Below are 24,928 nucleotides of genomic sequence, written 5' to 3'. Positions count from 1 at the left end.
TACCTTCGGGTCTGGCGCGCATAATAAATATTAAACAAACAAACAAGAGTCCTGGAGGAGGCTGGACCCAGCAAGCCGAGCATCACGTCGCAGGCAGCTTCACAGATGTCCGCCGCGCCAGACAGGCCGTTCAAAGCCATCCCAGGAGTTTGGCTAAGAACGAGTGACACTCGTCACTGCCGCCAACCAGAGGTTATGGTGGGAAATTGCAGGCTTCTTCCCAGAAATCCCTGCGCAGAGCCAATCACGTTTTAAGGCGGGGCTGGCAGAGGACAAGCTAGTGGCGCATGACCTCATAGAATCCACCATGGCCCATATCGACACCTCTGGCTGTGCCATTTGTATCGCCACGGACATGAGAAGGACAGCCTAGCTCTGGGCCACGAAATTCAACCCGGACGTCCAGGAACGCATAGTGATCTACCGTTCGAGGGGAGGGGATAGACCTTGTCACGAAGTCCAGAATCCAAGGCGCAGGAGCGACGCAGTACCAACCACCCCCACTTTGGTCGTGGAGCCCGCAAGTCAGAGTTTACACGGGTTTCCTGGACCAGAGCAGGGAAGGAGGGTTAGGGTCTCGATGATTGGATAGGTAGGGGGAATTAGGTAAACCGGATTGAGGGTGAGGTAGAGGTTATGGGTGGGAATGGGGAGTTCTACAGGGAAAGTTTGGTTGCTGCTCACTTTTGTTCTGGTGTTCTCAGCCCTTACTAGCTACTTGTACATAAGCACCAATTTGCACATAAGAACAGTTTAACTCTGCCTAACCCTAAGTCATCGGAACAGTACAGGAGTTAGCATGCAACTTAGCTCTGGTCTTCTGTGTCCTGTCCATGAAGAGCAGTCACGTCCTTGGCACGTCTGAAGGGTTGTTTTCAAAAGGTCCAAGCTAAAAGAAATTAACAAGCATTAGAACATGCCCTCTGTTATTGTCTGCATTCACCTCATGCAGACTCACTCACACAGACACACTCTCTAATGCCCCCCTCAAGACCTGTATAGTGCTATTGCACTATGCTACGCAAGCGATCTCCTTGCAGATCCCTGCAAACATGTTCAAATGCACAAGCAATCTTCCTGCAGACCCTCGTGATCGATTTGTGCCCTAAAACTGTGGCAGGTGTCTCCGGTGCTGTGTTTTCGCCTCACGGATATGCTATGGTCTCCAAGAGGCGGAAACACCCCAAATGACTAAACGCCCGTGCACAGGTCAATGTATCCCAAAAGAATGCCGCCGGCACATTGAGCGCCGAAGTTCTAAACACTTAGCTTTTCGTAGCTGTGCAGGGGCTCTGGGGTGGCAAGCATTCGCCCCCTGCACTTCCCCCTCGATCCCTTTGGGCCCTGAGCAAAGAGGAGTACTTATCTCGTGTGGGCGAGGGGCCGGGCTGCTGCTCGGGTGGGGCTGGGCCCCTCGCGTGTAGTTTTGCTGGAGCTCCGGTCCACACGTCTTGTCGGCATGGAGTCTCAAGCGCAAGCCCCGTGCTCGGGGCTCTGCGCATGCGCAATGGGGCGGCCGCGCCCTTCCTGGTTCCTGATTGGCCCAAAACGTCCCTGGGCATGCTGGGGATTGTAGTCCTTTGGCGCCGGCTGCTGGGAAACGCAGTCTTTAGTCCCTTTCTCCTGCACATGGGGCAAAGCAGCCTTTTGTATGGTTGCATCTTTGTTTGTCTCTCCCCTCCAGTGCCCAAAACAGTACCCACAACACCCCTACGCCTAGCCTGTCCTTGTCTCTGCCTACCTGAGTCCCTGACAGTACTCCCCCTCCCACAGAAGGCAGTTGTTCCGGGTTTACTAGGATAATTCCTGTGAAAAGCACGCAGCAACCTGGGGGCATGTACATGCTGGGAGGGTTCCCAAGTGCGTTCCTCAGGGCCATACCCCACCCAGTCAATGAGGTAAAACACCTGGCCCTTTTTATCTTGTTTAGAGTTCAATATTGCTCGAACCTCGTACTCAGGTTCCCCTTGCACCATAACGGGAGGTGGTTTTCTAGCAATTGTCCCATGTGGAGCGGGTTTCAGGAGGGAAGTGTGGAAAGTGGGATGTACCTTCATTTGGGGAGGTAAGGTCAATTTAGCTGCAACAGGGTTCACAATTTTAACTATTGGGAATGGACCCAAATATCGGGGTTGTAATTTCCTGGGTCCTTCCATGCGAAGGTTGCGAGTGGATAACCACACTCTATCTCCTACACAGTAAAGTGGGCTGGGTCGACGACGCTTATCTGCATAGCGCTTATATGCGTCCTTGGCCTTTGTGAGATTCTCCTGCACCTCCTTCCAAACCTGCTCTATGCCCAACCGTTGTCCAGCCAACGTAGGCAATTCAAATCCTGAAACTGGAATGGCCACTGGGAGGATCCGTGGATGTCGCCCATAAAGGCAGTAGAACGGAGTCTTTTTGGTGGATGCATGTGTGGCGTTATTATATGCCAATTCTGCCAACCAAGTATGCTGGACCCAGGTTGTCTCCCTACTTGTGGCAAAACACCGTAAATACTGCTCTAGGCATTGATTCATGCGTTCTGTCTGGCCATCTGTCTCGGGATGGTATCCGGACGACAAGCGGACTTCCATTCCCAGAATCTTGCAAAACTCACGCCAGAAGCGAGAGGTGAACTGTGGACCCCTATCTGTGACCACACAATAGGGAAGGCCATGAAGGCGGACTATGTTTTGCAGAACTAATTCGGCAATTGCACCAGCAGTCGGGACTCCCTTACATGGGATGAAGTGAGCCATTTTCGAAAAGGTATCCACAATTACCAATACAGAAGTGAATTCCTGAACCTCGGGAAGATCCACAATAAGGTCCATGGTGATCGTATGCCATGGCACCGAAGGGGTCGGTAGAGGATGAAGGAGCCCAGCAGGTTTTTGGTGACTAGCTTTATTTCGAGCACACACCTCGCATTGAGACACATACTGCAGAACATCGTGCCGCCACTTGGGCCACCAGAAATGTCTGGCCACCAACTCCTGAGTTTTTGACTTTCCCGGGTGTCCTGCCAATGACGAATCGTGGCACCAAGATAAGGCCTTTTCCCGTAGTTGCTTAGTGGGCAAGTACAAGGCTGACCCATGGTAGGGGAGTCCCTCAACGAAAGTATTCTGAGGATCTTGTTTGCACCACTGATGGACGTCCTGCATAGTGAGGTCTTTTAATACGGCCTCAAAGAAATCAGAAGTAGCTCCAACGATGCGTGTTGGGGGAATAATAGGTTGTGGTGTAATGCCTGCCTCTCGCTCTGCTGACTCGGGATATCGTGACAATATGTCTGCCTTTCGATTGTTGGCTCCGGGTCTATACGTTATGATGAAATCAAACTCGGCAAAGTATTGAGCCCATCGCAATTGGCGCGGGCTCAACATCTTGGCGGTTCTTATAAACTGGAGGTTACGATGGTCCGTTATGATCGTGGTGGTATGACGTGCCCCCATCAGGTAGTGTCGCCACTCACCAAGAGCTGCCTTAATTGCCAACAATTCCCGATCGGCAATGATATAGTTCTGTTCAGCTGGGAGTAGTTTCCTTGAGAAGTAGGCCACGGGATGTAGCAGGCCTGTCTGAGGATCCCGCTGGAACAGGATAGCACCTAGAGCGTAGCTAGAGGCGTCCGTTTCCACTACAAAAGGTCTAGACAAATCCGGGTGTTTCAGTACCGGGGCGTCGGTAAAGGCCTTTTTGAGCTGTCGAAACCCCTGGTCGGCCGATGTGTCCCACTCAAAAGGGCAGCCTTTACGGAGAAGCTTCGTGATTGGAGTGACCAATGCAGAAAAGTTCTTTACGAAGCGTCTGTAGAAGTTCGCAAACCCCAGGAATGACTGAATCTCTTTCACACTGGTAGGGGGAGCCCAATCCAAGATTGCCTGCACCTTTTTCTTGTCCATTTGTACGCCGGTTGGGGTCAGGAAGTAGCCTAGAAATTCCACGGTGGTACAATGGAACTCGCACTTCTCCAGTTTTGCATAAAGGTGGTATTCTCGCAGCTTTTGCAAAACTGCGCGTACATGTTGGACATGTTCCTGGAGATTTTGAGAATATATTAGGATGTCATCTATGTACTCTACCGCACATACGTCTAAATATTCTCTAAGGACCTCATCCAGGAAATGTTGGAAGGCAGCGGGGGCGTTACAGAGACCGAATGGCATAACCTGATATTCGTACAATCCGAACTTGGTCCGGAAGGCGGTTTTCCATTCGTCTCCCTCACGCACCCGCACAAGATGGTAAGCGCCTCGAAGGTCCAACTTGGTGTAGATTGTCGCGTCCCTAACTTGATCCAAAAGAACCGGGATGAGAGGAAGCGGATAACGGTTCTTAATGGTTATCTGGTTCACTCTGCGGTAATCTATGCAAGTCCGGAGTTCTCCAGACTTCTTCGGTACGAAGAACAAAGGGGAGGACACTGGCGAATTAGAGTGGCGAATAAATCCATTCTTTAAATTCGCAGCTATGTACTCTTGGAGGTGATTGTTTTCTGCCTCCGTTAGGGCATATATACGACTACACGGTAGAGTAGCCCCAGGCTCCAGATCAATTCTGCAGTCAAAGGGCCGATGTGGGGGTAATGATTCTGCAGCTTGTTTGTTAAACACGTCCATGAAATCTGCGTATTCTTGGGGTATACTTTCGGGACGCATTTCCTGCTTAACCGAGACGTTGAGAGCACACACTGAAGGTGTACTTTCTTGCCGGCAATGTTCAAGACAATGCGGTGAGTCCAGACTGATTGACCCTGTGGTCCAATGAATTTGGGGGTTATGCTTTTTTAGCCACGGTAATCCCAAAATCAGCCCAAATTGCGGGGCGGCAATGATATCAAAGGCAATGTTTTCCCTATGCCAAGCTCCGCATTGTAACGTCACCAAACAAGTGTTATGTGTTATGGGCCCTGAGCTGAGAGGAGTGCCGTCTACAGCACGTACAGGTTCCGGGTCTGCCTTTTGCTGTACTGGGATACCTAAGGTAACCACGTACTGGACATCAATAAAATTACCTGTCGCTCCCGAGTCCACAAACATAGTGACCTGTTTCTTTTGTGTTTGGAACTCCAAACAACCCGTCAAGGTGACATGCGTAGCATAGTTCGAAATGCCTGCCATTGGGGCCCTACTACTCAACAGGCTTGATCGGGTGACCCCCACTACCGACGAGCCGAAGCGTTTCCCTGGGTCTTGGGCTTGCTTGGGCATTCACGAACAAAGTGCCCAGCCTTGCCACAGTACATACAGAGGCCGTCCTTCCTCCTTTGTTCCTTCTCCTCTTTAGTGAGGGGACCTCGAACTGAACCTATCTGCATCGGTTCTTCCCCCTCAGATCTGGCCGCCACCCCCCGGGATCCCCTATACAGATCCAACCGAGGCACGGGTCGTGAATCTCCCTTTCGTTTATCGCCCCGCCTTTCTGCCATTCGATGGTCAAGCCGTAAGGCCAGATCAATCATCTCTGAACATCCCCTTGGCTGTGGATCTACCTGGGCAATAAGGTCTTTGATGTCATCCCTCAAACCTTGATAAAAGAGGGACATCCGCTTATCACGGGGCCAGTCGGCTTCCGCTACCAGCCGATTGAAATGAGTGACGTATGTCACTAATTCCTTAGACCCCTGCTTGAGGCTTAACAGTTCCCGATCCTTGCAAAGGGTGGCGGCTCGCCGGTTAAATATTTTCTCGAATTCCGCCAGGAAATCATCCCAGTCATAAAGAATGGCATGGTCTTTTTGGACTAATGGGTTTGCCCATGCCGCAGCGTCCCCTGTGAGGTACGAAATTACAAACGCCGTTCGGGACTGAACAGACCGAAAGGCTGCAGTCTTGGTCAGAAAATGGAGACGACACTGAGTAATAAAAGTGGTAAACTTTTGTGGGTCTCCAGCGTAGCGCTCAGGAGGTGCCAACGGAACTATTGCCTCCGGACTTACGTGTACCTGCACCGGAGTGGGTGGTTGGGTAGGTAAGGGCGCTGTCTGAGCCGCTAAACTGCGCACCTGTGCGGACAGGGTGGCGTAGTCCTGTCTAGACGCTGCCAGTTCACCTTGTAAGTCCTGCAGGGCTTTGGCTATTTCTTCCTTGGTTTCAATGGGGGCTGGCCACGTAGCTCGGGCACCTGAATATTACGTGGGCTTGCGCTTCTGTCACGAAGTCCAGAATCCAAGGCGCAGGAGCGACGCAGTACCAACCACCCCCACTTTGGTCGTGGAGCCCGCAAGTCAGAGCTTACACGGGTTTCCTGGACCAGAGCAGGGAAGGAGGGTTAGGGTCTCGATGATTGGATAGGTAGGGGGAATTAGGTAAACCGGATTGAGGGTGAGGTAGAGGTTATGGGTGGGAATGGGGAGTTCTACAGGGAAAGTTTGGTTGCTGCTCACTTTTGTTCTGGTGTTCTCAGCCCTTACTAGCTACTTGTACATAAGCACCAATTTGCACATAAGAACAGTTTAACTCTGCCTAACCCTAAGTCATCGGAACAGTACAGGAGTTAGCTTGCAACTTAGCTCTGGTCTTCTGTGTCCTGTCCATGAAGAGCAGTCACGTCCTTGGCACGTCTGAAGGGTTGTTTTCAAAAGGTCCAAGCTAAAAGAAATTAACAAGCATTAGAACATGCCCTCTGTTATTGTCTGCATTCACCTCATGCAGACTCACTCACACAGACACACTCTCTAATGCCCCCCTCAAGACCTGTATAGTGCTATTGCACTATGCTACGCAAGCGATCTCCTTGCAGATCCCTGCAAACATGTTCAAATGCACAAGCAATCTTCCTGCAGACCCTCGTGATCGATTTGTGCCCTAAAACTGTGGCAGGTGTCTCCGGTGCTGTGTTTTCGCCTCACGGATATGCTATGGTCTCCAAGAGGCGGAAACACCCCAAATGACTAAACGCCCGTGCACAGGTCAATGTATCCCAAAAGAATGCCGCCGGCACATTGAGCGCCGAAGTTCTAAACACTTAGCTTTTCGTAGCTGTGCAGGGGCTCTGGGGTGGCAAGCATTCGCCCCCTGCACTTCCCCCTCGATCCCTTTGGGCCCTGAGCAAAGAGGAGTACTTATCTCGTGTGGGCGAGGGGCCGGGCTGCTGCTCGGGTGGGGCTGGGCCCCTCGCGTGTAGTTTTGCTGGAGCTCCGGTCCACACGTCTTGTCGGCATGGAGTCTCAAGCGCAAGCCCCGTGCTCGGGGCTCTGCGCATGCGCAATGGGGCGGCCGCGCCCTTCCTGGTTCCTGATTGGCCCAAAACGTCCCTGGGCATGCTGGGGATTGTAGTCCTTTGGCGCCGGCTGCTGGGAAACGCAGTCTTTAGTCCCTTTCTCCTGCACATGGGGCAAAGCAGCCTTTTGTATGGTTGCATCTTTGTTTGTCTCTCCCCTCCAGTGCCCAAAACAGTACCCACAACACCCCTACGCCTAGCCTGTCCTTGTCTCTGCCTACCTGAGTCCCTGACAGACCTCTTCCACTCCACCACGGACGAAGAGCTGGACAAGAATAAAAACAGCTCACAAACGGCCAAGTCTTTATCCATCTTGATAAAGACCACGCCTAAATCGTACTCCCAGCCACAGTAGCGCTCCGACAGGGGGCGTAAGTATGGAGGGTTCTGCAGCTTCCAGGAATGGAGATCCAGGCAGCTGGACCGCTCGCCATCTTGGAACCGGAGCAAGCAAAAAAAAGAGGGTGGGGAGGAGTAAGGGCTTTTTCCAGTCCCCCCTCTTCCGCGACCGCCTCAGAGGGAAAGAAGGCATGACACGTCCCGTGGGGGGCAGGCTTGCTCTCCATGCACATTTCTGCCACCAGAATTTCGCGGACCCCTGGATCCTCTCCGTAGTATCCATCGGGTACTGCCTACCTATCCAAGCCTCTCCTCCCTAATCCCCTCCACTCTCTCAGGTTAGACAGCAACTCTTCTGGCGGAGATCCGGTCGCTCGTAGAGAGCAGGCAGTGGAGGAAGTCCCAGCCTCCGAGTGAGGCTTGGGCTTTTACTCCAGGATTTTCGCCATTCAGAAGAAGAACCAGGCGGGCCTGAGAGTTGTGCTGGACCTTTCCACCCTCAACCTCTCCTTACCCCTTCAGAAATTCAAGATGGTTACGCCAGCTCTTATAGCGTAGACATTGTGCAAGGGAGACTGGATGTGCTTCCTGGATCTGAAGGACGCATACCTTACATCCAGATTTGGCAGCCCCATCGTTCTTTCCTACGGTACAGGATCATGGGCTACCATTTTCAGTACCAAGGTCCTTCCTTTTGTCCTCAATTCGGCCCCCAGGGTCTTTACCAGGCTCATGATTATGGTGGCTGCCCGCCTCCGAACACAGGGCCTCCACATCTACCCATACCTCGATGACTGGCTCGTCAGGGCTACATCTCCTGAAACGGTTCAGCACTCTTACCATGCCCTTATGAACACACTGCACAATCTGGGTTTCTCGCTCAATCTCAAGAAGTCGCAGCTGCAGTCCACGCAGACTCTGACATTCTTGCGCCTCATCTGTGACGCATGCTCCGAGAAGGTATTTCCGTCTGAGGACAAGATCTCGCCATCAAGAGGGCCACCACCCACTTCCTCAGCAGAGAGGTGACCTCGGCATGGTGGCACCAGCATCTCCTGGGTCTCTTGGCGGCGGTCCTATTAGCCGTTCCACACACGAGATTGAGGATGAGGAGGATTCAGCTGCACTTTGCGGCGTCATGGAACCAGGAGCGGGGCTCTCAATCCGAGATGATCAGTGTTCCTCCATCTCTCCACCCGGACCTAACATGGTGGTCCAGGGACTGCAACCTATGGACGTGTAAGCCCTTTCGGGCGCCCCCCCCTGCAGGCCACCATCACCAAAGACTCCTCGCTCAAGGGCTGGGGAGCCACCATGGACAATCTCTCGGTCCACAGCACCTGGACTCGACAGGAGCAGGAATACCACATCAATTGGTTGAAGCTGAACGCCATCTGGCTAGTGCTCAGAGCATTCCTACCACTTCTCAGGGGCAAGGTTGTCCTCATCCAGACAGACAACTCGACCAGCATGTGCTACGTCAACAAGCAGGGAGGCACCAGATCCCCCTCCTCTGTGCAGACAGGCAATCCGCATGTGGGATTGGGCCCTGGAAAACTACATCTACCTCACGGCAGTCCACCACCCGGGGGAATCCAACCTGGAGGCGGACAGGCTCAGCAGGTTGGGAGGGGGCAATTATGAGTGGCAGCTAAACGACCTTGTGATTCAGGAGATCTTCAGCAGGTGGGTTCATCTCCAGGTGGAACTCTTTGCCACCTGGCACAACAAGAAGTGCCCTCAGTTCACCTCCTGGCAGGGACAGGGCCCCAGCTCCCTAGGCGGCGCATTTTGGCTTCAGTGGAACTGCATGAAGGCTTATGCCTTCCCACCCACACCGCTGATTCACAGAGTGATTTGCAAGATCAAGGAGTCTCGCCAACTCCACATCATTCTAATAGCTCCATGGTGGCTGTCCATGGTTTTCGGAGCTGCTCGGCCTCTCGGAGATGCCTCCGATTAACCTCCCGAAGGGCCCAGCACATCTTCTGGTGCAGCACGGGTTTAGGGTCATCCACCCAGCGCCTCAGAAACTAGTCCTCACAGCATGGTGCCTGAGCAGGTAATGCTGCGGCACCTCAGCCTCTCTCAGGCTAATTTGTAGATCATACAGGGTGCAAGGAGCAAAGCTACCAGGGGCCCAATATAAAAGCAAATGGACCAGGTTCTGCCACTGGGCAGACTCCAAGGAAATTGACCCCTTGGCATGTACTTCGGACGACATACTCTTCTTCTCGGCGCACCTCGCCCACTCGGGGGTCCAGGTGGACACCTGTGGTACATACCTCACAGCCATCGGGACTTACAGGAACTCAGAGGAGAGGATCTTCTCCTCCTCCAATCCTATCGTCAAGAAACATTTGACTGGGCTTGCAAGGCTCTACCCGCCCATCAAGATGCCACACCCCGTGTGGGACCATAAGGTAGTATTGGGCGCCCTGGCGCACAAACGGTTTGAACCAATGGCATCTGCAGACATCAGGCCGGTCTCTATCAAGACGGCCTTACTGGTCGGCCTCGGCTCGTAGAGTCTGCGAAATCCAGGCGCTGGTCGCCTCAGAACCATATACTACCTTTCACAGGGACAAAGTCCTGCGGACACACCCAGAATTTCTGCCCAAGGTGCCGTCTGCTTTCCACTTGAAAAACGAAATAGTCCTTTCTACGTTCTTTGCCGATCCTAAGAACGAAGCACAGCGAGCGCTGCACTGCCTGGATGTCAGGCTTGCCCTGACGTTCTACTTGGACAGGACCAAGGGCTTCCGCAAATTGGATGCCTTGTTTGTCACCTTCGGAGGCTCAAGACCAGGCTATCGGGCTTCCAAGGCCTCCATATCCTGCCCGATGTTCTCTGCCATTAAAGAAGCGTACGAGGGCCAGAACAAGCCGTTTCCCGCCAACATGCATGCCCCCTCAGTCAGGGCCAAGGCAATGGCCATCGCATTCTACTGCCATGTCCCTTGTCAAGTCATAAGCAGGGTGGTCACTTTGGCCATTCCCTCGGCTTTCTGCAAGCATTACTGTTTGGATGCTGGCTCTAGATCCGACGCTGCTTTCGGACAGGCGGTTCTCAGGAACCTATTTGCTGGGGCTGCATTCAGTTGTAATCACCCATGCAGTATGGAGGAAAGGGGACTGGACATAAGAGTAATTATTAGTTTCTCACCGTGGTGACTAACGTACTCTTAGTCCCCTTTCCTCCATACGTCCCACCAACCTCCCCCCTAATAATACTTTTGTCATTAGGCAATGTTAATTCTATTGTCGACGCGTCAATGGGGACTGAGGTGTGGCACCGGAGGGGAAGAATGTTTTTTCTGGTGAAAAAGGTTCTGTCTCCTGTCCCTTGGAAGGGACGATCATGCAATATGGAGGAAAGGGGAGTGTGGACTAAGAGTATGTTAGTCACTACGGTGATTAACTTATAATTTTCTTTGCACCTAGTTATTCATATACATTGTTGCCTCTTCATATCAGGCAGTAATAACAGTAAGTTTCTTCCTGTGGCTCTGTGCTACTGATCCAAACATATCCATGGAGCTGTGTGGGTTAAAGTAGGGGAGACAAGCTCCAACGTGTTTGTTTTATATTTTTTGCGGAGCCTTATGACTCCCTATTTTTCTTTTTTTGCAGCATTTGCCCATTTTTAAGAAGTGAAAGTATCTGATAAACCGTTACATGTAGGGCTGCCCATACTTCTCCCAAAGGCACCAGTTTAGAGGTATATCTAAGTGCCTAAACAACTTAATAGGAATCCCAATTGGTAACCGCACATTGTCTATGTTCAAAGTTTCATGAAGATTGGTCAAAGATGTGAAAAGTGTTTTTGTGATTATGTGCTTTAAAAGGATTTATGTGATAACTGCGCTGCCGAAAAAGCTGAATGTGAAAATTCTGAGCGTCATAACTGTGGCGTGCAGTGATCACATAGTTGCCTCAAACGGCCTTCGAAATGGTCACACTAATCATTTTCAGAGAGTGGACGCCCCTGATATTTGCCCGGCTTCCCTGCCCTCCTCTCTCCATGCTTTACCTCTTACATTATGTTAGGTGTCCCCTGTTTTTGGTTCTATTTCAGCTCTGCTTTTACTGAAATTAAACCGAAAAACACGTTCCCATTCTCGTGGTTTTTTTCAAAGTGTTGTACTGTAAAATGGGAGCGGGGGTCACCTCTGCTCCCTTTGTAGGGTATAGTGGGGATTCACCATTTTCAGTCATGCTGAATGCTGTGGAAACGCGCATTTTGTATAATTTTTCTTGGCACTAATGTACCGATAGCCTTTTAAATATATTGTTGCAAAACACTATGTTCTTATACTATCGTTAAAATGCATTTTCTCATGTTCAACTCCTGTTTGTTTTTTTTTTTTTTTTTTGAGCAGATGACTCTCCTCCAGCAGAGCGTGAACCCGGTGAAGTTGTGGATAGCTTGGTTGGAAAGCAAGTGGAATATGCCAAAGAGGATGGCTCAAAGAGGACTGGCATGGTCATTCATCAAGTAGAAGCCAAACCTTCTGTCTATTTCATCAAGTTTGATGATGATTTCCATATTTACGTCTACGATTTGGTGAAAACATCCTAGATGGAATCTTGAACTGCTGCCAAATGTGTGGAACTATGAGAAGTGGAAAAAGATTTGTAGATGTAAGAAAGAGACTTTTCTGCTTTCTAGCTTGAGGAAAGTATAAATGTCCCTGCGAACCCGCAATCTCTGCCAGCAAAATCTTTACAATTCTGAACATGTCGCACACAAAAACACTTAATGTGAAAGTGATATTTTGTGTCAAGGAATGTCTCTTGCTGAAGAAAGAAAGAAGCCAACATTTGGGATCTAGGAAGAAAACAGCTGTGAAACACTAATTGCAACGTGAAAGACGAAAAGAAACCGAGCAAGCACTGTAGTCCATGAAGTCAGACAATGTTTCTTGTTTATCTATTACTCCTCTTCTTGGAATTCCCCTATAAAATTGTACTTGGCAACTCTAACTCCTAACATTTCATTGTTGATAATCTGGGAGTTTGATGTTTGACCTTGATAATGGGATTCTTGGAGGGTTTGCCTGTGAAGGGGAGACATGTTTTTGCTGCCTTAAACAATTGTCTTGGATGCCAAGATTAGCCTCTTAAATTAGACCGAGTATGTCTACAAATCTCTTCTGAAGCGATTGTGGTGTTCTATTTTAGAAGCCAGTAGACAATTAAATCTCCCGAGGCTAATTTACACAATTGCTATTTCTCCACGTGAGGCCTGAGTTATGAAAAGCAGGACTGGGTGGAGTGGAGGGGTGGTGCGCTCGTGCCTTTTTGGGAGATCCTAGTCTGTTCTGCATAACTCTATACATTGCATGGATGTGGGTCACTTCATTTGAGCGTTACCTACCCATCGTTTCAGTCTGCTTTGATGGTCTAAAATTGTAATTACAGAGCAGATAATTACATGCATAACATGTCTGTAATGCAAAAGTATGTACGAGACCGTGCAAAAGCAAACACTGGGAAATGCATTGAAAATGGTTCTGTGGTGTCTCCAGTTGCTCCTGTTGGGTTCTTTTTTTACATATGGTTTAAGATCAAGAATTCATTTGCTCTGTTTGCTGTGTTCAATTGTTCAGGCTTATGTTTAATGAGCGACCTCAAGATATTCCCAGCCTTTTGTACTGTTTATGTATCACTTCTTGAGATACTCTCCAAGTGCAAACTGCTTGCTGGAGCCGACATCTGCCAGTGAACGATTGTGAAATGAATGTGAAGCAGTTTAGGGATGCAGTCATCTTAACAGATTGTGGATGTAAATAGTACCATAATACGAAGCCCGATAAGAATGTAAATAAAAGCGAGCGACGGGTGCAGACTATCTTTACAATTTTAATGTTAATGAGTAGTTATCAAGGAAGTTGTCAAATTAACTTTTTTTTAAGTATCAAGTTTGCATAAAAGGTCAGTGTAACAATTGTAGTGTCCCGTTGTTAGCATCACAGGTTTATCAACTCCTTTTCACAGGGTCTTGTGAAGCCACACAGTAATGTTAAACACAGGAACACTACTCTTGCAAACTTAAAAAAGACAGCCCATGGACTTGTGGATGCCTATCTGTCGCTCGTTTTACGTTGGAAGACTTTGTGGGTTAAGACCCTTTTCAGCCCATTATTTGCCCGACTCATATTTTGGCCTTAGGGCTTGTGCCTCGTTTTGCTATTAAATTGTATGTAATGCTCACCATATGAATACACTACCTTAATTGTTTTTCCATTGCTATTATTGCATTATGTCTAGTATTTCATCATGGTCAGCAAAGTCCAGTCTCTTTCATTTAATGGCTTCTCAATGCAGTCCTTAATCACACTACGTACCTTGTGTTTTGAACAACGTAAGCAGATTTGCAGCAGTGCTCTTTCTCATCCTGCAGATCTATATAGTGTTTCTATTGACTGAGAATCCTGAATGTGTGTCTCAAAGCTGAGCCTCGCTCCTTGAGCTCAAGTTAGTATCTATGGCACAATAATGAGTGGGTCCATTAGTTATACACAGGATATGTTGCTAATACAATGCAGTGAATTTGGCTGCCATTCGGAAGAACAGTTTTGGTTAACGTAATACAATCTTTAAAGACAAATGTGTAATGTACCATTGTTTGAGTCAATGAAGCATTGTGTTTAGCAATGTGATGCCAGCACGCATACATGTTCCTATTCATTTAAATAGAATACCTGTGTGCTTGACCCTTTGACCCTTTGTGTATCGCTGGTGCATGCTCATTTGGCCCGTAGGTGGAGAGGGGGCAGGTGATAGTTTGGGGAGCTTTTTTTTAAGCTAACCAGGCATTGTTTAAGCTTGCAAGACTACTCCTGTTCCAAATTGTTCTTTGGGCTTTTGCTTTGGGCTCATATTTCAGATCTGCATACAGTTCTTGTGTTACCCCTATAACTAAATGCTGGTTCCCTATTCCAGGGTTTGAACATTAGCTTTCCAAATTTATCATGAGACTTGTGATTGCACAAGCTACAAATCGATGTATAAAATGTATCAACCTTTCATTTACCTGCTGTAGTATTGATGTTTTTTTATGTGTGTGAATGTGTGTGTGCGCGTGCGTGTGTTAAGTCAGACTGCCATATTAAATCTTTAAAACACCAGAAAGAAAGTAAAAACGTCAATGCAGACCATCTTTTTTGCATGCATAAAGCAGTAGACCGTTCAGTGTATCAAACTAAAGTTGCATGTGAGCTGTTTTTTTCTGTTTTGTAAATTTGCTTATTGTGCCGTTCCGATGGATGTTAGGTTTACATGCACTGGTGAGGTGAGCATCGTGCCAACGGATGGTTAAATTCCAGTTGTATGTCCATATACAGCATTTGAAGGGACCATGTACATTTTTTTTAAGAAGGAGAAATAAAATACCTTGTCTCGCACTTAAAAAAAAAGTTTGTTTCTTGTTTTGAGTGCCAAACCCTTTTAAAATATTTTGTAAATCCGATGCCCCTGGTTAGTCCTGAAATGAAATTTCTTCTTCTAAAGAATGATGTCTTAAATCAATTGATATGCTCACAATTTTCTTCAAAAAATATCAGCTGCGGTATTTCAAAGAAACATACATTGAGAATATAGTAGTTTGGTTCCTTGCAAATGCTGTGCTTTTTGTATTTATATCATTCGTACAATATGGATGGTTCTTGGTATGTGTATAGTTAAAAGATCTTCGTGTTCACGTTCTAAAATTAGGCAGTTGACGATCGTTTGCATTTGGTTTCCTTTTATTTTATTTTGAGCTATGTAGACCGTTATCTGTTCTCTGCATTTAGAATTATAAACACATTCAATCTGTTACTTAATTCTGTAAGTAATTTTTATAATTATGATGTATCCCTAAAAACATTTAAAATAAATCCTTTATGTGCAATGTAAGCCGTCATAATGTGTGCTCACTAATAGAATGTTCCGTGGGAATTTGTTTCTATGTTAACATAACATAAATGTATTTGGCTTTCATAGTTTCAGACTAGGTTAAATATTTACTATGGTAAGTAAGGATTTTGGTGTAGTTAGTCAAAGAACTTCATTACCCTTTCATCTGACTAACCTTCTCACTGCTCCTTATGACATAACACAGGGAATGAGCTCTCCCTAAAGCCACCAGTTACCTGTTTTGTATCTGCCTTGAACTCAAGATGTCTGAAACCTGCCGTTTTCAGCTATTGCAATTTTATGTTTTTAAGGCGACATTTCCGCTTCTCCAAGATTTCAACATACATTCATCTGAGGAAATAATGTATTTTGCTGGTTGAATCTGCAATGTAGCAGTTGGGTTTGGAAATGGCATCTTGTTTTTGCAAAGCCTAATTGGTGAGCACGTTAGATAGCATCTTATAGCATCAATTCATTGCCCACACATTAGAATGATTTTAATTATTGTTTTCATCATCCAGTTCAGCAACAAATGAATATTGCAGAGCTGATATCAAGAAAACGTACTAGAGGGGAAAAACCTCATTTGAAATATAAATTGCTTCGGGAAAGTTTTATTCAATATTTGAATATTAAGGACTTATTCGAGAGACATAAAAAATCCACTCTGATCGCCATCACTGGAACAGTCCTCTAGAGCAGACCTTACAAGATGGAGTACATTTTTTTTTCCAGTTTTGTTTTAAGTGCACCCTAAATTGTGCGGCAATTGCTATAGATAATATACTGCATACGTTTTGTTTGTGTGCAGCAAAACATTTTGTGGATAAAACATACGTTCTGCAAGCTGTGTGTACCATGGGATTACAACAATACTCATGCCAAGCTTCCATTTGCCAGAAACTCATCTACTTTTCCGGGAGGTTGAATACCAATTGGGATTAAGGGGCTTCATTTGGAAAGGATCTACCAAAGAGCAGTGTTTTTGTTTTACTTAATCAGAATTACTCCTACGTCCTGTCCCTTTCCTCCATACTTGTGGGACATTCTGTCCTTCGGGACGGTTACTTTTGTTGAAAAGCATGAAAAATAAATTCCGTCTTTATTTTCAAAATGGCGGCCCAATCCCCGCGGACCACGACAGCCATTCTGACTAGCTCTCTTACACCAATGTTCACTAGGGCTGGTGCTGTGGGCCTCCTTTTGGGGCAGCCTTTTAACACTTTGTGGAGAGTAAGAACCTGTTCCGCCCTCCAATGGATTGGCATGCTCGGAAACTGCTGTGGCATACAGTCTCGCTCCCTCCTGCGTCCGCACCTTTGATCTATGTGGATCCAATTGTGGGGGTCCATCCTGGTAACCATCCTCCTTGTGGTCATGGGTGTATGCCCCTTCGGAGCGGCCTCTACCCACTCCAGCGCATAGACCTTTGTCTGAGGATGTGCTTTTTGGCAAATTTAAGACACTTATGCATTCTGATCTCCACCTCTTCCTGTGGGCCCTCCTCCCCCACTGCCTCCTCTGCCTCCGCTTTCCCTGGTAGAAAAAACTTTGGGTGCTCTGCCAAACACTACTTTAGGGCCTGAGGCACCACGTGCAACGGATCAGTCCTGGATGAGGACCAGGTGGACCAGGACAGCGATGAACCACCCCGCTGTACTACAGCCTTTCACGACTGTGTGATGGATATGATGGCGCTGCTAGACAACCTAGTACCCGAGGCCCCACCTCCACAGGAAGAGCGGCTTTCTGAAGCCTTCACCCTGTCGACACAGGGGTGCACTGGCCTGTTGCTCCGGAAGGTCGTCTTGGCTGAGGCCTGTAAGGTCTGGGAAAAACCTAATTCTGGGTAACATCTGAACAAGAAGATTGATGCTCGCCAAAAGCTTCATGCTTCTAAGGACCTACCTTTGTCCAACAACCCCCCCTCACCCCCGGCTCCCGTCGTCGACTGTGGTGGCAGCAGCTATGCTCCAGTCCAAGCCATCCTCTACTGCAGCATCCCAGATCCTTGCAAAGGAGGACAAGCTTCTTGACACCATTGGGGGGAAAAGGTATACTCCTATGTCCCGTCCCCTTTCCTCCATACTTTTGGGACATTACGTCCAGTGGGACTGGACCGGAGCCCTTTCGTAAATAAAAAAAAAAGCATCAATTTGAAAAATGTGCCCTTCTTCTCTTTTTACACGGGGTACTGCACGCGGCCGTAACCCAGCCCTCCTTAGCTCCGCCCTGCGCATCGCCCTTCAGTCTATTTCTCTGCGCAGTCAGGGCTGGATGCACTTGCATCACCGGAAAGACCTTTTTCTTTCCCAGTGTCGTCCTCTCCTGCTCCGGTTCTGCGGTCGCTTAGTCCTCCGTCTATGCCAGATCATTTGGGATTTGACACTTGTTTCTCTTGCAAACGTCGCTTCGTTAGGGCGGATCCCCATCCTCTCTGTTGGAGAGTCTGCGACCGGATCACCGGTGGGACTCGTGTTTCTACTGCTATTCCCTTTCGGTCCGGACACGTCAACGTTGTCTTTGTCGGTGGGAGGAGATCTTCCAGAGAGTTCCTCCATCGCATTTTCAACTCTTCGATGGAAAGAAGAGATGCCCGGTAAGTTCCTTACTTTTCAGGGCACCCCGGCCGGGGAGACTCCTTCCCGGAGTCCTCCAGGTCCGGGAGGGGCTTCAAAAGCTCTGCTACTGGGTTTCTCCTGAGGTGCCTAATAGGCGTACCAGGGTTTTCTCAGAGCATTCCCGCGAGGAGCCTGCCGATACCGGATCACGATCCGAGGTTCACCAATCAGGTGCCAGCCTACTCGTGCTGAGGCGTTGGGTACTGGAGTTCGCTCCGAGGTCTCCTTGTTTGGAGCTTCCCACACAGACACCGGGGTGCGCCCTGAAGCCTCCGCTGCGGTTTTCTGTACCGATCCACAGTTCGAGTCCCCTCTCTAGGGAGCTATAAAGACGGGATTCTGTTCAGAGGTTCCTATTATAGGGGCTAAGGTGTGTACCAACAGAACTGAAAGACCTGTTAAGGTTTTGTCTGTGAGGTGGATTCCTCAGCTTTCCCGCACTCGCAGTGTTACCGGTTCTGTTGAGGGGGCACAGGGAGAGGTCCCCGACCGTTTCTTCTCTGTTACCAGCTTGGCCGAGGTTCCTCTCTTGGAGGCTAACTCAAAGGGTCACGACAGGATGTCCCGTAAACATCCCAGGCCCCATAGTACCGGCTCGGCCGAGGATCCTTGTATCAAGGCTAAAGTGTCGATCAAGTCCCCTGACCAGTCTGTGGAGATACCTGCCTCATCCACACATATGACGCAGTTCTCCTCAGATGTTAACAAAATGGCGGGTCTTCCCGCGTGGTCTACGTCGGCCATTTTGGATTCTTCCCCTTACACCAACGCTATCGACAGCGGGTGCTAGGAACCTTCTTTTCGTTTCCACAGGTCCGTGCAAACCCGTTCCGCCCTTCTTATGACTGGCATGCTCTGATGCCACTACCGCATACGGTCTCTCTTCCTGGCAGCCTCTTCGTCAGAGGATGCCTTTTTCGGGAAGTTTTAGAGACTTATGCACTCTGACCCCATAAGGCAGTACTTTAAGGGCCTTTCTTGTAGCTGTTGTCACCAAGGTTTTCCGCTGAGGCGCCCTAAGGGCCTAACGGGCGTACCAGAGATTCCTCTGAGGGTTCTGACAGACCTGCAAGTACCGGACTTTGTTCCGAGGTTCACCATCACGGTGCTAATGTTAAGCCCAGTTCGGCTGGGTGCTGGGATACCAGGGTTCACCCTGAGGTCGCCGTTTCTGGAGCTTTACCCGCTGTAACCAGGTTAAAACCTGAGGTTCCTCTTGTAGAGGCTAATATCTGTACCGAGTCCCGACTCAAGGCCCCTTTTAAGGGATCTTTACGTACCAGGTTGAAACCTGGGGTTCCTCTTGTGGAGGCTAAAGTCTATATCGACAGATATGAGAGGCCTTCTCTAGGGTCTTGTCAGTGAGGTATTGTCCTCAACCATCCCACGCTCAGGGTCGTGGTGGTACCGGTTCTGTCGAGGGGATAAAGAGGGGGGTCACGGACCGCATTCCCTCTGGTACAGGCTTGTCCGAGGTTCCTCCGTTGGAGGCTAATTTTGAGACTGGTTTAAAGATGGCAACTAAACATCTGAGACCATCCAGTACCGGCTCTGCCGAGGATCCTTGTAAGGCTAAAGTGTTACTTAAGCCCCCTGACTCTCCTGAGGAGGCAATTGCCTCAGCTAGGCATGTGACGCAGTTCTCTTGAGGTGTCTACAAAATGACAGGCCAACCTGTGTGGCCTACGGTGGCCTTTTTGGATAACTCCCTTACACCGACGTTTGCAGCGTCTGGTGCTGGGAGCATTCCTTTTGGCAATAGTAACCCGTTCCGCCCTTCTTTGACCGGCATGCATGGGCTCCGCCTCATACTGTCTCGCTCCCTCCTGCTTTTTCTCCACTGATCTATGTGGACCCGGCCGGTGGTCGACCCTCCTGGCAACCATCCTCCTCGTGTTCGGGGGGTAGGTCCCACCCCTGCCCTGGCTGCTCCAATGTGGCTTTTCCTTTTAAAACCTGAGGCGGTAGGCGTGGGGGGTCCAGTCTTCTATTCCCGCCTCGTTGTGATGAGCCTTAAGTGGAGCAGGACGGCGATGAGCAGCCCTACTCGGTGAGAGCATTCCTTGACCGGGAGGGGCTTGTGTAGCTCCCTTACCAGGGATTCCACTGAGGTGCCCCAAGGGCCTAATAAGCGCACCAAAGTGTTATCTGAGGGTCCCTCAGAGAACCTGCCAAAACCAGACATGGTTCCGAGGTTCACCATTTGAGTGCTAAGGTTCAGCTCAGTTCGTCTTTGGCTCTGGATACTGGGGTTCGCCCTGAGGTCTCCATTTCTGGAGCTTTCCACACTGATACCCGGGTACGCCCTGAGGTCTCAGTTTCTGGTGCTTGTCACACCGAGCCATGGCTCGAGGCCCCTCTTGAGGGAGCTATATGTCCTGGGTTAAAACCCAAGGTTCTTCTAACAACAGTACCAAAGGAGTCGAGCGGTCCTCTAAGGGTCCTGTCAGTAGGGTACATTCCTCAACCGTTACACGCTCGGGTTGTGGTGGTACCGAGTCTGTTGAGGGGGCAAAGAGGTTGATCAGCAACAGGCCTTCCAGTACCAGCTCTGCCTAGGTTCCTTCATTGGAGGCTAATTCTGGGTCAGTTCCTAGGATGTCCACAAAACATCCTAGACTCCCCCCTGACTCCCCTGAGCGGACAGTTGCCTCATTTTCTCCTATGACGCAGTTCTCTTCAGGTGTTGACTAAATGGGGGACCAACCCCCTTGTCCACTGCAGCCATTTTGGATACCTCCCTTACACCAACTTTCATGACTGGTACTGGGAGCGTTCCTTTTGAGGCTGAGCAGTTTTTCCACACTATGTGGACAACAAAGACCCGTTTGTCGGTACTGGCTACAGCTTCAGCTAAGGCCCCTTGTACACAGAGGTCAGGGTCCCAGACTCGATCCTTCTCTGGGATCAGGGGGTTTCAGGGACGCCATGTGCGCTGATCTGAAACTCGTGTTGGTAGCCTCACCTTAAGCGGCGGCAAGGTGATTGGTTTTTCTCTCGGCCATCAGCCTCCTTTACAGGGACAGGTAATCTCCCTGACGACAAATCGCCAAATGATATTTGTTGTCGGTCACACTACACTTCGGTGGGGGGACAAATCTCGTCTCATCTGGAGGCGCGGCACACCATCACCAAAGACTGGTGGGGGTTGTCCATCGTTTAGGCAGGTTTTCGCTTGCCCTTTCCTCCTACCTCACCCTTCAAACCTCTCTTCCAACAGATCGGGATGCCCTCCCTCAGAGCAGAGGTACAGAAACATCTATACCTCAGAGCGGGGGAACCTGTTCCCCTCATAGAGCAAGGGAGGGGCTAGTACTGTTGTCCTTCCATATTGCTCAACTAGCCTGTGCACTTTCTTCGATCTTTCAAAGAGAGAAATTCAAGTTGATCACGCCCTCCCAAATAAAGTTCTCTCTTCGGAAGGGCAATTGGCTCAGTGTGGTGGTCTTCCAGGATGCGTAAATGCACATTCTGACTGGAGCCCGCATATGAAATATCTGCGGTTCTCTGTGAGAGAAAAACACTTCAGTTTCGGGTACTCCTTTTGGTCTGAGCTCAGTGAGATGCACCAGAAACTCCTCTGAGGGGCCCTGCAACGGTCTCCCAATACCAGATCTTCTTCCACGGTTCCCCATTTGGGGCTAGAGCTGACCCCAGTTCTGCTGTGGCTTTTGATGCCAGGGTTCGCCCTAAGGCTTCTCCATCTGGAGCTAGCTGTACCGAGTCTTGGCTCGAGGCCCCTCTCGAGGTGGCTATAAGACCAGGGTTAAACCTGAGGTTCTCCTGCTTGGGGCTAAATCGGTCACCAACAGAATTGAGAGTCCCTCATCGGGGGCCGTGGCTGTAAGGTATAGCGCTAAGCCTTTACGCGCGCGCAGCCGTGGTGATACCAGTTCTGTTGAGGGGGCGAAAGAAGGCGGTCACGTACCACAGACCTTCCAGTACCGGCTCTGCTGAGGATCCTCCACTAGAGGCTAATTCTGGGGAAGCCCCTGACGTATTGAGTAAACACCCTAGATCTGCCAGTACCGGCTCTGCCGAGGTTACTTGTTTGAAGGCTAGGATGGCACGCAAGGCTCCTGACTCCACTGGGGAGACTATTGCTTTGCTTGCTTCTATGACGCAGTTCGCCCCTGGTGTGTGATATGGTGTCCCAAACTGCGGGCCATGGCGCCTTTTTGAATACCTCCCTTAAAGCGAGGTTTTACATAAACAAGCAGGGCAACACATTCTCCTCTCCTTGTGGATCTAGTCATACAAATTTGGGCTGGGCCACCCAGTATATTGTTTGGCTCCAGGCTCCACACATCCCGGGTCACCTCAATGTGACCACAGATTCATTCAGTCGCCAGTCTGCATCGGTTACGAGTGTGAGATGAACAGCAATTTCATCTCCAACTTTTTCCAGCAATGGGGCATGCTAGAGGTGGTCCTCTTTGCAGCTTGTGGGTCAACATGAAAGCTTATGCTTTCCCCTCATTGCCTCCCATCTATTGGTCGGCTATGTGGGCTTTCCCACCAGCTTTTGGTGAGCATTACTGCTTAGACCGTGGCTCCAGAGCTGATGCTCAATTCAGCCAGGCTGTTCTTAAAAACCTTTTTCAGTAAGTAGGTTCCATCCACCCGTATTTCCTGTGAGGAGTGCTTGGTAATCTCCCAAAAGTATGGCGGAAAGGGGACGGGACGTAGGAGTATAACAAAGTTACTCACCGTAGTGACTGTCTTACTCCTAGTCCATAGTCCCCTTTCCTCCATATGCCCGCCCGCCGTCCCCTCTAATAAGTATCCTCTATTATTTCTTCAAGGTCTCAGACCTGGCTATAGAAAAGGACTGAAGGGTGATGTGTGGGGCAGAGCTAAGGAGGGCTCGGTTATGGCCGTGTGCGGTGCCCCATGTCCAAAGAGAAGGACACATTTTTCAATTTGATGCTTATTTTTTTACAAAAGTGCTCCAGTCCCGTCCCACTGCACGGAATGTCCCAAAAGTATGGAGGAAAGGGGACTATGGACTTGGGAGTAAGATGGCCACTACGGTGAGTAACTTTATTTTCCAATTCGGCTCTTCAACTGCATCAGGCTAACACTGAGCTTATCCTAGCAGCTGCCAATGTCAAACTGTGGAAGGAGCTAGCCAAGTTCCAGGACTGTATTCCTGCTGATAGGCTCAAGGACTTCAAAGGCGCCTTGTCGGATGCCAGAATTCTGGTGCAGGATCTACGTGAGGCTGCGGCCCATCACGTAGACACTTTATGGTTGGGGTAGATTTCTCCTGCCAAGCGTGACTGCACGCTACGAAGTTCTCGAAGGAAGTTGAGGACAAGGTGCTTGATCGCCCCTTCGAGGGTAAAGAACGGTCTACTATTCCACGGATGAGGAACTAACAAAGACCAAGGCAAGCACTCAAACTGCCAAGTCATTCACGGTCCTTGCAAAAACTTCTGCAAAGGCTCCTTACACTCAGAGGTTGGGGTCCCAAACGAGGTCCTTTTCTGTGTTCCGAGGTTTTCAAGACCACTGTGTGCGCCGAACAGATGCTCCAGCTGGTGTGCCTCGCCATAAACCGCAACGGAAAGGTGGCCGGTTTTTCTCTCGGCCAACAGCCTCCTTGCCTGGAATGGGTGGTCTCCCCGCCAATACAACATCTAACTGGTATTTTCCATCGGTCACACAAGACTCCAGTTGGTGGACGAATTTCATCTCATCTGTAGGCGTGTCAGATCATTTCCGAAGACCGATGGGTTTTGGCAATAGCTAGGGCGAGCTTCCGCTTGCCCATACCCCACCCTTCAATCCTCCCTTCCAGCAGACTGGGTCGCCCTCCCTCAGAGCTGATGTACAGAAACTTCTAGACCTCAGAGCAGTGGAACCTTCCCAAGTTAAATCTCTTTCTCCTCCAAGAGAAATTCAATATAATTGCACCCTGCCAGATAAAGTCCTCTCTCTGGAAGGGCGATTGGCTCTGCATGGAAGACCTTCTGGAAGCATACATGCACATTCTGATTTGGAGCCCACATCGAAAATATTTGCGGTTCTCCATGGGAACAGAACACTTCCAGTATCTTGTGCTCCCGTTTGGTCTCAGCTCAGCACATTCCTCAGGCGATAGGGGATCCATCTATATCCATACTTGGATGATTGACTCCTGCACAGTCCTTGCCCACAGTCGGCTACGACCAGTCTTCAGTCACTCCTTCAGCTGATGTTCCAGCTTGGTCTGTCAGTGAACTGGCGGAAATCGTCCATGACAGTCTCTCAAGACCTGATCTTTCTGGGTTTCCGTTGGGATACCGTCAGTACCAGAGTGGTGTTAATGGAGGACAGGATTGCAGACTTGTCGACCACATGCCAACTCTTCCTCCAGTCCTCTCACATGATGGCTTGGTGGTTCCAGAGACTGCTGGGCCTCATGGCTGCTTGCATGTTAGCACTACCTCTTACGCGCCTGACGATGAGATGCTCTCAGCTTGCTCTTTGGGGCAGCTGGTCCCAGGCTACGGAACAGGATTCCAAGATGATTCCAGTCCCTTCCTGCATGACGGCGGATCTTCAATGGTGGGGAACGTTCAGTGGGGACCTCCTTCCAGGAGCCTTGCCCACAAGTAACAGTTACCACAGACTCCTCCCTTCTGGGGTGTGGAGTGACACTGTGTCACCTCGAGGTGTACGATTTGTGGACGCCTCAAGACAGGCGGTTCCGTATCAAGGAAAGATTTTTTAGGAGGACGAGGAAAAAGACAAGGAGAGGAAGGAAAAAGAGGACAAGGGATGAAAACACGACTGCAAACGAATCGAAATTAGTAGTTAACCTTTCAACTAGAAATCTAACAACTAAAGAAGTGAGAACACGTAAAAAA

At 49.4% G+C, this 24,928-nt stretch overlaps 1 protein-coding gene across 8 annotated transcripts in view; it reads left to right on the top strand.

The window, feature by feature from the left end:
• Positions 1-15,453, top strand: part of SPIN1 (spindlin 1) — a 454,964-nt gene extending 439,511 nt beyond the window's left edge. For all 8 annotated transcript variants that reach the window (XM_069625665.1, XM_069625666.1, XM_069625663.1 and 5 more), the window contains one exon: positions 11,934-15,453. In XM_069625665.1, the coding sequence (XP_069481766.1) occupies positions 11,934-12,133 (200 nt within the window). In that variant the 3' untranslated portion in view covers positions 12,134-15,453. The remainder of the gene's footprint in view (positions 1-11,933) is intronic.
• Positions 15,454-24,928: the final 9,475 nt, after the last annotated feature.

The sequence above is a fragment of the Ambystoma mexicanum genome, chromosome 6p (genome assembly GCF_040938575.1).
Source record: "Ambystoma mexicanum isolate Mex_15411 chromosome 6p, UKY_AmexF1_1, whole genome shotgun sequence".
NCBI classification, from domain to species: Eukaryota; Metazoa; Chordata; class Amphibia; order Caudata; family Ambystomatidae; genus Ambystoma; species Ambystoma mexicanum.
Note: the sequence above shows the minus strand (reverse complement) of the source record. Positions and strands in the feature narration are given on the sequence as shown.